The sequence below is a fragment of the Lacerta agilis genome, chromosome 15 (genome assembly GCF_009819535.1).
Source record: "Lacerta agilis isolate rLacAgi1 chromosome 15, rLacAgi1.pri, whole genome shotgun sequence".
Taxonomy (NCBI): Eukaryota; Metazoa; Chordata; class Lepidosauria; order Squamata; family Lacertidae; genus Lacerta; species Lacerta agilis.
The window spans coordinates 29302168-29318083 of record NC_046326.1 but is presented as its reverse complement, the minus strand read 5'-3'; the positions used below and the strand labels follow the sequence as shown (position 1 = coordinate 29318083).

At 51.5% G+C, this 15916-nt stretch overlaps 1 protein-coding gene across 2 annotated transcripts in view; it reads left to right on the top strand.

The window, feature by feature from the left end:
* RNF43 (ring finger protein 43) overlaps positions 1 to 15520 on the top strand; it is a 51177-nt gene extending 35657 nt beyond the window's left edge. For both annotated transcript variants that reach the window (XM_033172403.1, XM_033172404.1), the window contains exons 3-9: positions 5277 to 5351; positions 6901 to 7032; positions 7334 to 7435; positions 8828 to 8983; positions 9579 to 9681; positions 12564 to 14015; positions 14743 to 15520. In XM_033172403.1, coding sequence (XP_033028294.1) covers positions 5277 to 5351; positions 6901 to 7032; positions 7334 to 7435; positions 8828 to 8983; positions 9579 to 9681; positions 12564 to 14015; positions 14743 to 14786 — 2064 coding nt within the window. In that variant the 3' untranslated portion in view covers positions 14787 to 15520. The remainder of the gene's footprint in view (positions 1 to 5276; positions 5352 to 6900; positions 7033 to 7333; positions 7436 to 8827; positions 8984 to 9578; positions 9682 to 12563; positions 14016 to 14742) is intronic.
* Positions 15521 to 15916: the final 396 nt, after the last annotated feature.

The window sequence follows — 15916 nt, the reverse complement described above, 5'->3', positions numbered from 1 at the left end:
CTTGCAGCCAGGTGACCCCTGTGAGAACAGGGTGCTGGCCTGGATGGGCCCCTTTGGCTCAGTCCATCAGGCTCTTCTTATTTTCAGTAGAACAATCTCTTACGAACTTTGCACCTGCAAAAAGGCTCCGTGTAATATTCTACAGGAATGCTGCCTCTTTCTTCTCCTGCTAAGCCCCAAGAGCGGAGCTTAGTGGATCAAAGGGAATGTGCTAACCAGCCTACCTCTTGCAACTCGGCGCAGTTCCTCAGAAAGGCCTATTACCCTGCGCTTTGCAACACTTTGCAACAGCCCTTTCCCTGGCCGCCACTGCCTGCACAAGCAAGTGTAAGAGTTCCTCTCCTATTAAACCGAGCACGGGTTCGATCCTGTGGCCAGGAGAGGAAGCTGTGGGCAACCAGTTGCGCCCCCGGCGGCTTGAGGAGAGAAGCCGGAGACCTGCTTTCAGCGGCAAGCTCCTTTCTCGGATGCCTGCAGGAACCTCACCTGCCGGAATCCGCAAATCTGGAGCTGCAGTATAGCTCAGGTCAAAGGTCTTGCCAGTTGCAAGCTGGCCAAAAGATTTACCTGTACCGCCGGTGATTCTTTAAGCGTTGCTGTTTGAAGACTGTTTGGGGCGAAGGCAATTTGGATGTAGGAGTGGAGATGGGGAGTGGAGACTTTCGGAGAAGTGTTAATCCACCCTTTGGGGGATTTTTAGTAGCTGGCAAAAAAAAAAGGGGCCGTGTTCGTGTGGGTCGCTTCATGGCAACCTTGAGCCCTCCGGTTTTTTTTCCACGAGGGCGGTGTGGCTCTTTCTCCGAGGGTAACCCTGGAGCCCGAAAGTGCCGCCTCCACCTTTGATCTCCCAGCTGGGAAACTCTGCTGCTGACCTCTGACCCCTCCGCTCGAGGCAGGCTTTGCAACTGCCAAGCCAGCTTGCTGGAGCGATTCTGGCAGGTACCTGCTTGCACACACACTCCAAGGAAGCCCAGATCAAAGGCAGCCGGCAGAGGCATGAGCTAAGATCGTTCAGGCCCTGCACTTTGCTAATCAGACTTCCTCTCTTCCTTCCTAACCAGGCAGCGGTTAACTACTTCCATGCCAGGATCTGGCGTGGGACTGTGTGGAGCTTAGAAAGGGTGAAGAGGGCTCTCTCTCTCTCTCTCTCTCTCTCTCTCTCTCTCTCTCTCTCACACACACACACACACACACACCCCGACCCTCCACTGGCTGAGAGAAAGCTTTCTGTACTGTGCATCGTTCTGGCTGCCTTGCCTCAAAGTGGATATGGCAGAGTTGGAAAAGGTTCCAGAAAGGGCCAGCAAAAAATGATCTAGGGGTGGAGAGACGAGGGGGTGAGGAATGGTTGCAGCATTCAGGAGTTTTCAGTTTACAGAAAAGGAAAGCACGAGGCAGGTGGCATGGGGGAAAGAGGCCAGTCATTGCTTCTCAAACTAACCTACCTCACAGGGTTGTTGTTGTGGGTATTAAATGAGAAAGGGGAGAACCATGTATATGCAGCAGGTAGGTAGGTAAGTAAGTAAGTAAGTAAGTAAGTAAGTAAGTAAGTAAGTGAGTGAGTAAAGTTTCCACAACACCCTGGGAGAGTCACCTGGACAGGCTTCAAAATCAATTCATTGTTTTTTTTAATTGCATTCATATCTCACCTTTTTTCCCCTCCCTGGAGCTCAAAGTGGGATACATTGTTCTCCCACCTCTTCCTTTAACACCTCCTCACAACAACCCTGTGAGGTAGGTCAGGGTGAGAAGCAGTGACCAGCTCCCAAAGTCACACACAGTGAGCTGTCAATTGGGTATGTGATGAGATTTGAACCCTGGTCTCTCCTAGGTCCTAACCACTAGTACTTTCCTAACTCTGGCAGCAGAAAGGTTTCTGGGAAACCAAGGCTGGGAAGTGAGGGGGGGGGAGAGAAAGAAATCCCAAATTGGGAGGCCCTTCTGGGCTCCAGAGTTCCCTGGGTTTGGGAAGAGAGAGGAGCTGTTGGGTTACAGTAGCTGCGGTGTGTGTCTAATTGCAGGGAGGGCGTAAGCCAGGAGTGCCACCCGCCAGCCTCTCTCTCTCTCTGTCTCCCTCTCAGATGGGTCTGGCACAGCCCAGGAGAGGCCCTTTCTCTCTGCCAGCATTTCTTAGCAACAAGATCTGGGCTGCTCAGTTCCTCCTCACCCTCCTTCCGAACCCCCACCCCTTTCCATCTGCAAAAGAATGTAGATTACAGGCTGCCCTTTGCATTAAATTTCCCCTGCGGAGAGGAGGAGTTGCCACGTGTCGTCCCACGGAAGAGAAGGCCCGTTCAAACCACCAGTTGTCAAGGGCTGGGAACGCTGTTCCTGATCTGAAACTCCATCCCCGTAATCCCCCCTCGCTCCCAAAACAGAAACGGCGGCTCTGAGACTTGCAGCAGTATGGTCTCCATCACTACTGCTGAGTGTGTGCAGAGAGTATCAGCTCTAGTATCAGCGCAGGGCACTTCCATCAGGGCAAAATACTTTGATGCTGGATTTAAATGTGTGTTTTCATGCCTTTTTAACTACTGATTCTGCTGCTTCGTGTTTCATAACGATGCCTCGGAAGTTTGCCAGCTGCCTCAAATCCCAGCTTGGGAGACGGGTGGGCTATAAATGCATTAAATTTATTTATTATTGCATTCATACCCCACCTTTTTCTCTCCAAGGCGCTCAAGGCGGCCTGCGCACTGTTCTCCCTCTTCCTCATTTTAATTTGCACGACAACCCTGTGAAGTTGGTTAGGCTGAGAGGCACCTAGCGAGCGTCACGTCTGAGCAGGGATTCAAACCCTGGTCTCTCCGGAGTCATGGCCCGACACTCTAACCACTACAGTGGTACCTCGGGTTAAGAACTTAATCCTTTCCGGAGGTCCATTCTTAACCTGAAACTGTTCTTAACATGAGGTACCACTTTAGCTAATGGGGCCTCCCGCTGCCGCCGTGCGATTTCTGTTCTCATTCCTGAAGCAAAGTTCTTAACCCAAGGTACTATTTCTGGGTCTGTAACCTGAAGCGTCTGTAACCTGAGGTACCACTGTACACCGCTATTAAGAATAAACGATAACAACGATAACCCGCCACGTGTGCCCTGCCTCTGACCATGTGCAGAGTACCCTATGCCTTGAGACACAGCTCTGCTCCAGAGCCGACTTTTCTGGCCCCGGAGATCCTAGAGTGAGCAATAAAAAAATAATAAAATGCGAGTGCCTCTGAGCACGTGCAGAGGTTCCTTTTGGTGGGCCCTGAGAAGGAGGCGCGAGGCGGAGTTGGGGTTCTGCGGCAGGCCTCTGTTTTGTTTGCTGCCTCCGTCTGAAGGCAGGTCTCCCGCCCCGGCTCCCTCTCCGCACCAGGGCTGGCGAGAGGCCCTGGCGGAACAGCTCAGGCTGCCCCGGGCTGCGGCGAGGCTGGCCTACGCTTCCCAATCCCCGGCTTTGATGTGGAGCCAAGCGGGTGGTTTCTCTGGGGCCTGGCAGGGATCCAGTGCCAATGGGAGGCGGGGGAGGGAGGCAGGTGAGCCGGCTGGCCAGGGAGGGCGGAAGGGGACTTGAGGTAGGCCCGGGAGTGCCAAGCGTTTGCAGGGTGAGGGCGCTTTGCTCCACCAAAGGCAAGAGCAGCACAGAGCAGCCCTTTGTTCCTGCAGACAGGGCAGGGCAGGGAGGGGAGGGGAGGGGGCCGGCTGCCTGGCTGGCTGGCTGGCATCAACAGCCCTCCTTGGAACACCGTTGTGGTTGTCGTAGCCACACCTGGCTAGCCCTCAGCAAGGGGTGGCAGGGCTCTGGCCCACCAGGAGGCAGGGAAACCGGGACCGCTTTCTCCCTCTTGGGGTCTGCTTTGTGCATTGCACAGAGAGAGAGACAGAGAATGGTGGCTTTCCTGCCTTTCTCCTGCCAGAAAACTGTAGGGTGCGAAGGGATACCCACAAGGTCATCTAGCGCAACCCCCTGCAAGGAGAGAATCACAGCAAAGGCGTTCTCTCTCTCTCAGCCCAGGTTTGCTGGGTTCAGCTTGCTGCCCAGGAGGGTAACAGCTGCCGTGGGAGTCAAGTTCAGCCGCCGACCCACGGCTCTCTCTTTTCCCCATTTGAACGTTTTAAATCAGCTAGCATGGGGAAGCTTATTCGGTAGCCCGTCGAGCAATTCTGCAGTTGTATTACGTATATGCAAAACAAAGCAAATGACTTTATTAGCCTGGGAGAATCAAAGATCCGACTTGCTGGGTTTCACCAAAGCGCAGTTTCTTGTTCCCAAGAAAGGACACTATCTGGGAAGCCCATCATGAGGAGGGCAGGGAGTCAAGAGCCCTCCATGGTTAACACCATGCTCAAGGAGGCCTTGCAACATTAAAAGCTTCCCATGACTGCCAAAATATAAGAAAAGTAGCCGCGGGCGATAAATAAAAGCACTTCAAAATGTACGCGGCAGAATTAAACCATCCCTGGCGCATAAGTCAAAATGAGATCTAAAAATAAGGAGACCAAAAATTAATACCCGTAACAGCAAAATCAGCATCTCCAAAATTAAATCTTGACCCCAACGGAAAAGGAATCCTAAGCAATACACCGCTCCAAGAGTCTGCAGGCATCCTGAGAGGCAGGTCTTGAAGGACTCTGAGCAAAGATGGCGTCTTTCAGCCGGCCGGCTGCCCTCAGGCATGCCAGGGGGTGCTGTCCTGTTGCCGGCATTGAAGAAAGAGGCAAGTTGGAGTCTGGCTGGCTTCTGTATGTGGAGTGCAGCTGGGGATGTGGCTGCCTCAGGGGACAAAATGTATTGGACTGCCCAGGTTCTGTCTGACACCAGAAGAGCATTATGGGTGGGGGGAAATGTCAGGCCCTTCAGGACTTTGTATGCGGCCCTCAGGGATCTCTCCAGGCCACACCCTCCTTGAGCGTTTTTGCCTGCCTGGGATGTGTCCTTCAACTCTGGCTTGCTTGGAAGGAGGACACACAGGGTGGGTGGGTGTGAGAGAGGAAAAACACACCTGCTGTACAAAAGTAAACTTCACATTCGCTGCTCCACCCACGTTTGCCTCCGGCGCCAACCATTCCTGGCATGCGGCCCCCATAAGGCTGCCAAGAAGGGAATATGGCCCTCGGGCTGGGAACGTTCCCCCCACTGCTCCTGCTGCTCAGGCCGTGATACAGTTGCCCAGGGGACCACCACTCAGCAGCCCACCTGCGCCCTCCCTGTGATTCCTGCACTACAGAGGGTTGGACTAGATGCCCCTTTGGGCCCCTTCCATTCTATGATTCCCTTTGCTCTCTTTGGACAGGCCAAGCTGGCGGGAGAGAGAGGAGCTCGCGCCGTCCTGTTTGACATCACGGATGACGAAAGTGCTGTCGACCAGGTAAGGAGTCACCTGTCCCTCTCTTTCTTTCTAAGTTGTTCCTCTCTCACTTTTTTACAATTTTGCCAGGAGGCCAACAGCAGGTGGCGCCAGAGCCAATGGCAGGCAGAGCCGACTAAGTCTAGTGTTGTCCCCACCCTCCTCTCTGCTGAGATCTACAAGGGGCAACACTGAGACTAAGGAGGAGGAAGAGAGGCTGGGTGAGGGCTGGATGAGAGCAGATTGTGCTTGATGAGCAAGCAGCTCCCTGTTACCCTTGAAGAACCTACCCTCACTGCTGCTCACCAAGGCAAGAGCCAATGAATAGGGGAGTTTGTGTTTGCAAAATGTTCCTGTTGTTAATCTTCTGTATTATTTAGGGCAGATCCACACTAGCTATGTACTGTATATTCAGCACACGTTTAAATACTGGGAAATGTAGTTTGACTTTCACAGAGTTGGTGTTTTGCAGCAACCCTTAAAAAAAAAAAATACAATTACCATGACTGGTGGGGTGTCATGTGGGAGTGTTTCTCCTGGATGATGGATGACTGGTTTTCCAAGCTCAGCCTTTTAAACTTCTCCCTGTCTGAGCAATGAGGATCCAGAGGAGATGGTAGGCAGACCTGGCCAAAACATTTCACCGCCTGAGGCACAGAAGTCCCTATCCCCGGCTTTCTCACCCCCCCCCCCCGAGGGAAAATGTAAATGAAACCACTGACTCTGTGCTGCCCCCACATGGCAGTGCCCAAATTCTCCCACCTGCCTTGTTTTGGCCTGGTGTTTTGGCCTGGTGTTTACCTGTAATGAAACCCGGCAGTGTGTAGGAAGCACAATCTCCAGCTCTGTAAGAAGTGTCGGGGCTCAAATATCCCCAGGTAACCATCAGGGAATCTCCACTCAAGATCCAGATTGTGTGGAAGATGAGAGAGAGAGAGAGAGAGACCCGACTTATTCATTCAACACTGTTAACTTGTGGAACACCCTGCCGCAGGAGGCAGTGATGGCCACCAACTTGGATGGCTTTCAAAAACTGGACAAGTTTATGGAAGAGGAGAGGACTATTGGTGGCTACTAGCCATTAATGGCTATGCTCTTTCTCCATGGTCAGAAGCAGCAATGCTTATGAATGTCAGTTGCTGGAAACTGCAGGAGAGAGGGATTTTGTGCTTGGATCCTGCTTGCTTCCCAGTGGGACATCTGCTTCACCGCTGTGAGAATAGGAGGTTGGACTAGATGCCCCCCCCCCCGGCCTGATCCAGCAAGCTCTTCTTATGTTCTTAAATCTCTGCCTCAAGCATCAAAATACATTGAACCGTCCATGGCCACTGTGCTTCTCACAAAAAAACTCCCAGGTTATCTGTGCAAGCATTTTATTTTTTATTTTTTGCTGGGTTGGGTAAGGCCACAGCAGAGATGTGAATCTTGAACCCAGACCTTGCCTGGGCTGTTGCCTGGATGGGATTCCTGGAGTTCTTCTCAAGTAGGTCACCTGGGGTGTGGAGGGGGATCCCCAGCGCCCAGCACCTGGTGACATGCAGCTCTCACCTCAAAGGTTGTGTCTCCACAGCTGAGAAATCCGCGAGGGCTCAGTCACCCCGTTGTTCTGATTTGGGGCCACGATGCCGAGCTGCTGATGGGCGTGGTGAACAAGAACCGAGAAGCCCGCGTGAAGATTGAGGTGAAGGAGATGGCGGCCTGGGTGAGTTCTTACTTAGCCCCACTGCTGCACCTCTCTCGACCCCTCTCTGTGCTGGGCTAAAATCAGCCTTGCAAGATTTGTGGGCTCCAGGTGCACGAGAGTTCCAAGGCTTGGGTGCAGCCACCAAGAAGGCCCTTTCCCGTGTCTCCACCAAGTGGGCTTGTGAGGGTGGCGGGATCAATAGAAGAGCGTCCCCCAAAGATCCCAGAGCCTGGGCAGGTTTGTATGGGAGAAGACAGTCCTTCAGATAGCCTGGAGCTAAACCAGGTAGGGCTTATCTAACCTCTTCTCTCTCCAACAGCCCGACTATGATGTTTGGATACTCCTCACTGTCATGAGCACCGTTCTGGTGATCGTTTTAATCTTCATTGTCCGCACTCGTTGTCAGCCAAGCAGAGATCGGGTAAGAGCCCTCGGACAGAGGCCAGTCCTATTCTGGACACCCCAAACTGCTTTTCAAGAGCCCCTATCTGTGCCAATATCCCTTCATGCCTTGCTCAGATCATTGACCAGTAGACTCCCAGACCCGCCTCCCCGCCTGCCATTGACATAGATATCTGTTTGCCCAGGCTTTTGAGACATGAATGCTTACTGAAATTTCTGCAGCTGGTATTGCTTTGTATTTTTTATTTTAGAAATGCATTTTTAAAGTTTTTATTTTAATACTGTTTACTGCTCGGAGTTCCCATGGGAGGAAGGGCAGTAAAGAAATGGAATCAATCAATCAGCATATTTTCACCAAGGCAAGAGTCGATGAATAGGGGATTTTGTGTTTGCAAAATGTTCCTGTTGTTAATCTTCTGTATTATTTAGGGCAGATCCACACTAGATATGCACTGTATATTCAGCACATGTTTAAAGCACATGGCTTCCCCCATAGAATCCTGGGAAATGTAGTTTGCCTTTCACAGAGTTGGTGTTTTGCAGCAACCCTTAAAAAAAAGTACAATTCCCAGGACTGTTGGGGTGTCATGTGCTTCAAATGTGCAGTGGTCCTATTAGTATAATATAGATGCTATTTGTATATATTGGAGACATGGAGCTTCCTGTTGTACGACTCCTGGAGTATGTATCTTTGACCCCAAACAAGAACACGCACATACATTTCTGCAGACTTCATCAGCGAACAGGACAGAAACTGCTGTTGTCATTCTGCCTGTACCAGGGATGGGCAAACCATTGGGCCCTAGAGATGCCATTGGACTCCCATCATCCCCCACTGAGGACCAGCCAGGCTGGCCACTGGGAATTAGCACCCAACAACATTGGACAGCAACGGCTACCCCCTCCCTGTTACAAACCATCATCTCCTAGTCTGGTGCTATGACCAGCTTGTCAAAGAGAGCACCCTCCAGATTCTTGCAGTATTTCATTGTTGTGAGCCTGGCTCCTAGTAGAAGGTGACTTATTAGCGATTTGAGCAGTAGGTTGGTGTTATCTCCCCTAACAAGACTGTGCAGAGCCAGCTCTCATAGAATCACAGGTCCCTTGGGTTGGAAGGGTCATTTAGCCCACCTTCTGCAATGCAGGAATCCCAGCTAAAGAATCCCTGGCAGATGGCCATCCAACCTCTGTTTAAAAACCTCAGTGGAAGGAGGTTCTTGGCGTTTTGTCTTGCAATTACTTGGATTTCAACAAATACCTCCAGAACTGAGCCACTTTCCCGCCTGTGCACCATGTAGATTCATAAAATCACAGAGTTGGAAGGAATCCCGAGGGTCGGCTCGCCTGACCCCCTGCGTGTGTTGGCTCCCTTCCATTTCCGCTCCCTCAACTGTCCGATTTGCCCCCGCAGAGTAACGTGCAGGAAGAGACCCTGCAAGCCATCAACCAGCTGGCCACACGGAGGTATCAAGCCCGCCGCCGGCAAGCCCCCACGGGGGACTCTGTCAGCACCTGCAGCTCAGCCCCCGTCTGCGCCATCTGCCTGGAGGAGTTCACCGAGGGCCAGGTAAACACCGACTCTTCCGCACTCTGTGGGATAAATGGCCCTGGTGGGTTCTCGCAAATGAGCTTTTTTCCACGGGGATCAGCAGAAGATGAGGTCCCAGTCATTTCCTTGCGGAGGCCCAGTTTGAGCAGTGGTGGCGCCCAACTCAGGTGGCTTTAAAGGGGGATTAGGCAAATTCTTGGAGGAGAGGGCTATTGCTGACTACCAGCCATGATGGCTATGCTCTACCCTCTATGGCTGGAGCAGTTATGCTTCAGAATACAGATTGCTGGAGACATGGGAGGGGAGAGAGTTCTGTTGTGCTGGAATTCAGCTTGCTGGTTTCCCATGGTTGGCTACTGTGAGAACAGGTTGCTAGACAAGATGGGCCATTGGCCTGATCCAGCAGGGGCTTCCTAGGTTCTTGTGTGAGGTTTCCGATCATCACTGCCCAGGCAAGGCTATCACTTCTCCAGAAAGAATTCCAGTGAGATGTGTCACTGGAAACCAGGCTGTTGTACGGCCCAGATCAGAACAAGTGGTACCGCATTTCCCCTTGAGCTGGCAGCATTCCCCCCACCCTCTCCCACTGACTTCCCCCTTTTTTTTTTTGCAGGAACTCCGCATCATCACCTGCTTCCATGAGTTCCACCGGCACTGCGTTGACCGCTGGCTCCTTGAGCGCCAAACGTGTCCACTGTGCATGTTCAACATCGTTGGTAAGATGGGGCAGGGGAAATGCAATCTCTGCGATTGGTGACGTAAGAACACAGGAGGACACTTGCCTGATCAGGCCCGGTGGTGGAGCTTCATTCTCCGGCACTGGGGGTGGGGAGCAGGCGGAGGCGGGGCTGGCACGCATCCCGGGGGCGTGATGCGCCACCCAAAGGGGTGTGGCCCGCATACTGGGGGTGTGGCGTGCCGCCCAAGGGGTGTGTGTGTGTGTGTTCTGGGGTGGAGCGTGCCACCCACAGGGCGTGGTATGCAGCCTGCAGGGGCGTGGCATCCAGTGTGGGCGGGGGGCAGCCGCGATGGAACCCCACTGAGATCGTGCCCATTGCCCCCACCTTCCTCTGCTCCTGATCAGGCCAAAGGTCCAAGCAGCCTAGCATGCTGCGGTTGACCAGAGGTGTCTGGGAAGGCCAAAAGGAAAGCAGGAGGCAAGAGCCAACACTGGCCCACTAATGCTCCCCAACAACTGGTATTCAGAGGTATACTGCCCCTGAACAGAGAGGTTCTAGTTTTGCCCAGTGAGCCCTTGCAAAGCAGCATCAGGAGATGTCTCAGCCATTGGTTCAGCCATAGACACACAGACACATACATTGCCCCCAAAATGATCAGAGGGGTGGAGCAAGTCCCCTATGAGGAAAGGTTGCAGCATTTTGGACTTTTCCATCTAGAGAAAAGGCAAGTAAGTGGTGACTTGATATAATTTTGTAAAATTATACATGACATGGAGAAAGCGGGTGGAGGAACGTTTTTTCTCCCTCTCTCATCATACCAGACCTCAGGGACATGCAATGAAGTTGAATCTTAGAACATTCAGGACAGATAAAAGAAAGCAGGGAACTTGGATGGCCTTAAAGGGGATTAGACAAATATTTGGCAGAGAAGGCTTTTGGTGGCTACAAGCCATGATGGTTATGTTCTGCCTCCATGGTTGGAGACAGTAATGCTTCTAAATATCAGTTGCTGGAAACCACAGGAAGGGAGAATGCTCTTGTGCTCAAATCCTGCTTGCTGGTTTCCCAGAAGAGGCATCTGGTTGGCCACTGTGAGAACAAGATGCTGGGCTAAATGGGCCATTGGCCTGATCTAGCAGACTCTTCTTATGTCCGTAGGCTGGAAATGAGGTGTTGGATTTTCAGGCTGGTTTATGCCCATAACATGGCTTTTCTGCTTAAGGCTATGTTTCACTGGCCTGTCTCCATGGGGAGAAACTGATTTCCCCATGCAGCCTGGGTGAAGTGTATCAGCTGTTCCCAGTATATCCCGGGGACTGGAATGTATCAGGGGCGCGCGCGCGGGGGGGGGGGGGGGGAGTTAACTAGCAGTGATGTCCCCTCTCTTGGTTACGGATTCCCATGTAATCACTTCAAGAAAATTTGCCATGGTAAAACCTCAAATTCCAAGTGGGTGAGTGGGTGGAAATTCTTCTTGGTCTGAGTACAGAGCACATCCCTTCCCTTAAATGAGAGACATTTCTAAAGATAACAGCCCCAGAAGCAAAAACAGCTATGCAGAAATAATAATAATAATTATTATTATTATTATTATTATTATTATATTATGTTAAATGTATTAGTTTTTTTTTTTTTGCTATGGCAACTCAAAACAACTTACAAAAAAGCATACATGCATTAAAACCAGGGAAGTGGAAATACTTAAAACATCACACCCACTCTAAAAGGTCATAGATAGTTAAAAGCAAAAGGGCTGCTTAAAAAGGAATGTTTTCGCCTGACGCCTGGAGATAGTGATAATGATAGTGCCAGGTGAGCCTCCCTTGGGCAGCATTTTACAAACGGGGAACCACCACCGAAAAGGCTCCATTCTTGTGTTGCATCCTCCAGAACTCCCATGGAAGGGCACATGAAGAAGGGCCTCAGATGGTCCTTATCTCATGGTCCGGGTAGGTTCATATGGATGGAGGCAGAGAAGGAAGTTTATATATACGTGTATGTATTTTTACATGTATGAGCCTACTTTTCCTTCAGTTAGCTCAAAGCTCCCCACTTCATCCTCACAAGAACCCTGTGGGGTAGGTTAAGCTGATAGAGAATGACTGGCTCCAAGGTCACCCAGTTGAGCTTCACGGCAAAGCAGGGATTTGAATCCTGGTCTCCAAGGCCCTACATACATGCATACTGTACTTTTATCTGTATGCTGAGTTTCCATGATTAAAACCATGCTGAAGGTGGCTTACAACATAAGAAAACACATAATTACGAACATAACAAAAGTAGTCACAAACAATAAATCAAATCTCAAAAAGTGCACCACTGAATCGAACAATTTCCACAGAAATCATAAGATCTAAAATAAACATTCAAAAAATTGATATGGAGAACAGCAACAACACACACACACACACACACACACACACACACACACCCCAGCAACAAAAACCCCTAAACAACACCCCAGCCCTTGCTTGTGAAGAGATCCCATTAGAGCGGGGATGGGCAACATGCAGTCCTTTGGATGTTGTTGTATTCAGATGTATTCACTCCTGTGAACCCCAGCCAGGGATGATGGGAGCTGGAGTCCAACAACATCCGGGGGATCAGTTTTCCCCATCGCTGCCTTACAGCAATATGGGAACTGGGAAGACAGTGCACCCTTCCTGTATTCCTGCCCAGCCCTTCCCCTTCTACTTGGTCACAGGATGGAAGTTCTGGCCTAACTGCTGCAGCACATAGGAGGCATTCCCTGTGGGTATATAAGGGCTTGATGGCCAGGCACCTGGGGAGAAGTAGGTGGGGAGGTCACTTGTTTCCTGGGGGAAGGAACTTCTTGGTGGCATTACCCAGTTGTAGGGAGAGGGTTTGTTGGCGCTTAGAATCCCTTATTGAAATGGTTTCCTTCTCTCCCTCTCTAGACCGGGATCCTTCCGCCTTGCCCAGGCATTCCCACGAGGACCCCCATAACTCAGGACCAGGGCAGAGGCCCCGCTTCTTCCGGCAACACCCTGGGCGTGCCTTGTACCACTTCCCACGGACGGTCCCTCAAATGCCCCCTGGGAGCTGCTCTTCGACGCTCCCCCACGGACACCCTTTCTTCCACTCCCCGGAGCTCTCCCAGCTGGATTTGGGGACTATGCATTACTTGCCCTATCGGCCGGTGGGCTTTGAGCCTCCTTGGTGTAGCCGCCAGCCCTCCCTCACCCGAGGCCTGCTGGTTCCACAGCGCCAGGACTCTCTGGGCTGCGAGCCGGGCCTGCCCTCCCGCCGGACCTGCCTGCTGCAGCACCAGCCTTCCTGCCGAGGCCTCCGGGGGCCCCTCATGGCCAAACCGAACCGTGCCATTCCTCCGCACCGGGGTATCCGCCACGGGCGGCATCATCATCACCACAGCAGTGGCTCCGGGGACAGTTACCTCACGGAGCCCAGTGGGTACCTCCCTGACGGACCCGGGAGTGACTCCAGCTCAGGTCCTTGCCACGGATCCTCCAGCGATTCCATGCTGAATTGCACGGACGTGAGCCTCCAGGCCATCCATGGAAGCTGCTCCACTTTCCGCAGCTCCCTGAGCAGCGATTACGACCCATTCGCCTTCTGTGGCTCCGAGAAGTCGGCCCCAGAAAGCTGCCCCACGCCCTCTCCGTCGTGGAGGGACCCACGGCCTCCGCTGGTGGACTCGGTGGCAGCAGGCCGTCCTCCGGTGGCCAGTAGCCATGTCCATTACCACCACCACCTCCACAGGCACCACCATTATGGACGGTGCCCCCCAGACTGTGCAAATGGCCAAGAACCCGGTTCGCGGAAGGCAAAACCTCCAAGGGCCAAGGCAGGACCTCATGGCGCCCAGGCGCAGAAACGGACAGAGAAAATGCCTTCGCAAGAAGGTGGATCTGCCTCCCTGGAGGCCTCTTCAGCCAGACAGCCCACTTGCTTGCCGCAAGGACAGACAGAGTTTTCTATAGCAGACAGGTCAAACCTCAAAGCAGCAGACAGTGGTGCTGTTGGGCCATGGACGTCTCAGAAACGCTGTTTGCAAATCCATCCCAGTAGAAGGAGATGGAAATGCCCCCTCAAGGCTTCCCCATCCTCTTTGCCCGAAGACTCAAATGTGCCCCCTGTCTGCAGCGTTCCCCACCCTCCTGGTCCTGCTTCTGGAAGCTCCTCCTGCTCTGCAGAGGTCCAGCCTCTCTTAGAAACTGGTCCCTCCGGGCATCTTTTTGCAACCTCGTCGCACTCGGCCACGGAGCCTCAGGAGCAGGCGGACAGGCTGGAGTGCAAGGCCATGTGTCCTGGGGAATATCCGAGGCTGGACACCATGGGAAAAGATGCCAGCTTTTACCTCAGCTGCCAAATTCTGCAAGAGCTTCAGGGTAAGTCTCAGGTCTGAGGGCTGGGCTGGGGAACCTGTTGGACTCCTACTCCCATCAGCCCTAGCCAGCACAGACAGTGGTCAGGAATGATGGGAGTTGGGAGTCCAGAAATGTCTGGAGGGGCACAGGTTTGCTATCTCTCCTTTAGGGTCCTCTGTAATCTTGTCTTCCATCAGCAGTTGTAAACTTGACCCAACAGAAAACTAGTTTAGGGCCTCAAATATCTGAAAGACTGCTTTCTTCCCTGCGTAGCTTATTGGGTGATAGAAGGAGGCATTCTTAGTAGTTTCTCCACTCTCATAAGCTTTGGGGGAGGGAGGGATGGCGACCCTGGAGAGGGCATTCTCTGGGGCAACCCCTAAGTTGTGGAATTCCCTCCCCACAGAGGTGTGTCTGCTACCTTTATTATGCAGTTTCTGTCAGGTGCTGAAGGTGCAAAACTTTACCTTGGCCTTTGAACAGCTGAGATGCATATATTAAAAGCACTCTTATCTTTATTGTAATCTCATTTTAACTGTCTTAATATTGTTGAAATCTGCCCTGGGACCTCATGCTGGAGGGTGGCTAAGAAATAATAATTAAAAAAAATCACCATCATCTAGCATACAAATTGAGCAAATTCAGTGAAGATGATAGCATCACAATACAACAATGAAAATTGATCCATCAAAGATAAACAACGTGGCACATTCTAGTCTGGTTGCTCACCTTAATTTTCTAATTGCAGGATCTAAAGACAATATCCCAGATGTTTATGAACATTCGGTTTGACACGAGGTGAACTTATTTGCTGTGTTAGGCAGCTGCAGAGAATTCAAAAAACGGCGCAGAAACTCAGCGAAGAGAATGGACTTTCTGACTTGCCTTTCCTGTCCGCAGTGTGGTTGTCAGTCATAAGAAGCTCCTTGTCCACGCAGCCCCTGCTTCACCCACCGTTAATATCATGGTTATGTAGCTTGCTCCCTGCCTGTCTACCCTGTATGCAACATTTGACAAACATAAGCTGCCAAGGTCACTTGCCTGTTTTCAAAAAAGTTGCCATCTTTCTGGGGTAGGAGGAGGTTTGGTCCTTTTGTTCCTGGTGTCAGGAGGAGCCAAATCATTCTGAAGTTCAAGGGCGAAGAAAAAAAACAAGGTGCTTCCCCCACTTCACTCTGCAGCTCTTTGTAAGTTTGGTAATCTGTGTACTGCTGAACACCAAAATGAAAACCCCAGGTAAACCCACTCCCCACACAAATCAGGCACGATGCAGTGCAGTTTTGAGGTCATGCAGAAAGATCAGCCCATCCTGGTCCCTCTTTCTGCCATCTTGTTTGGGATGGGGCACTCAATGAGGTTTTGGTTCAAAGCAAATGTAATTTGTAAGGATCAAGCACATAATTCCCTCTCACCAACCTGGCTAAGCTCCTGTTGGGAATCCTCCTGCTCCTGTCCACTTGGGAATGTTCTTCATCTTTTCAGTTTTGCACCAAATCAGATGCATGGGAGAAACTCACACAAGCTGCAGTGGCGGCACAGGAGAATTTCACACCTGCGTTACACTTTTGAGTTATGTGGGACTCTCATCAGCCTCATTGTGGCTGAGCCAGTCTCTGCTCAGAGCTTATTTGAGTTGCAAATATCAGATGGACTGAGCGTCAGCTTTAGGGAGGCTGGATCCATATACCGCTCAAAAGCTTGAGCCAGGGATACCCGGACGCTTCCTAGCTGACTTTGCAGATGCCCCAAGATTTCAGTTCTTCACAGGGTAGTCCCACACCAAAGATTTAAATCCGGTTAATTTTGCCTTCCTACCAAAATATTATGCAAGCTCCCTCTTATATACTATTGCCCACATGGAGGAGCTTTTATTTCTTGATATCCAAGCACACATTGGTGAAAAATCCAATCCAGTGCAGAGT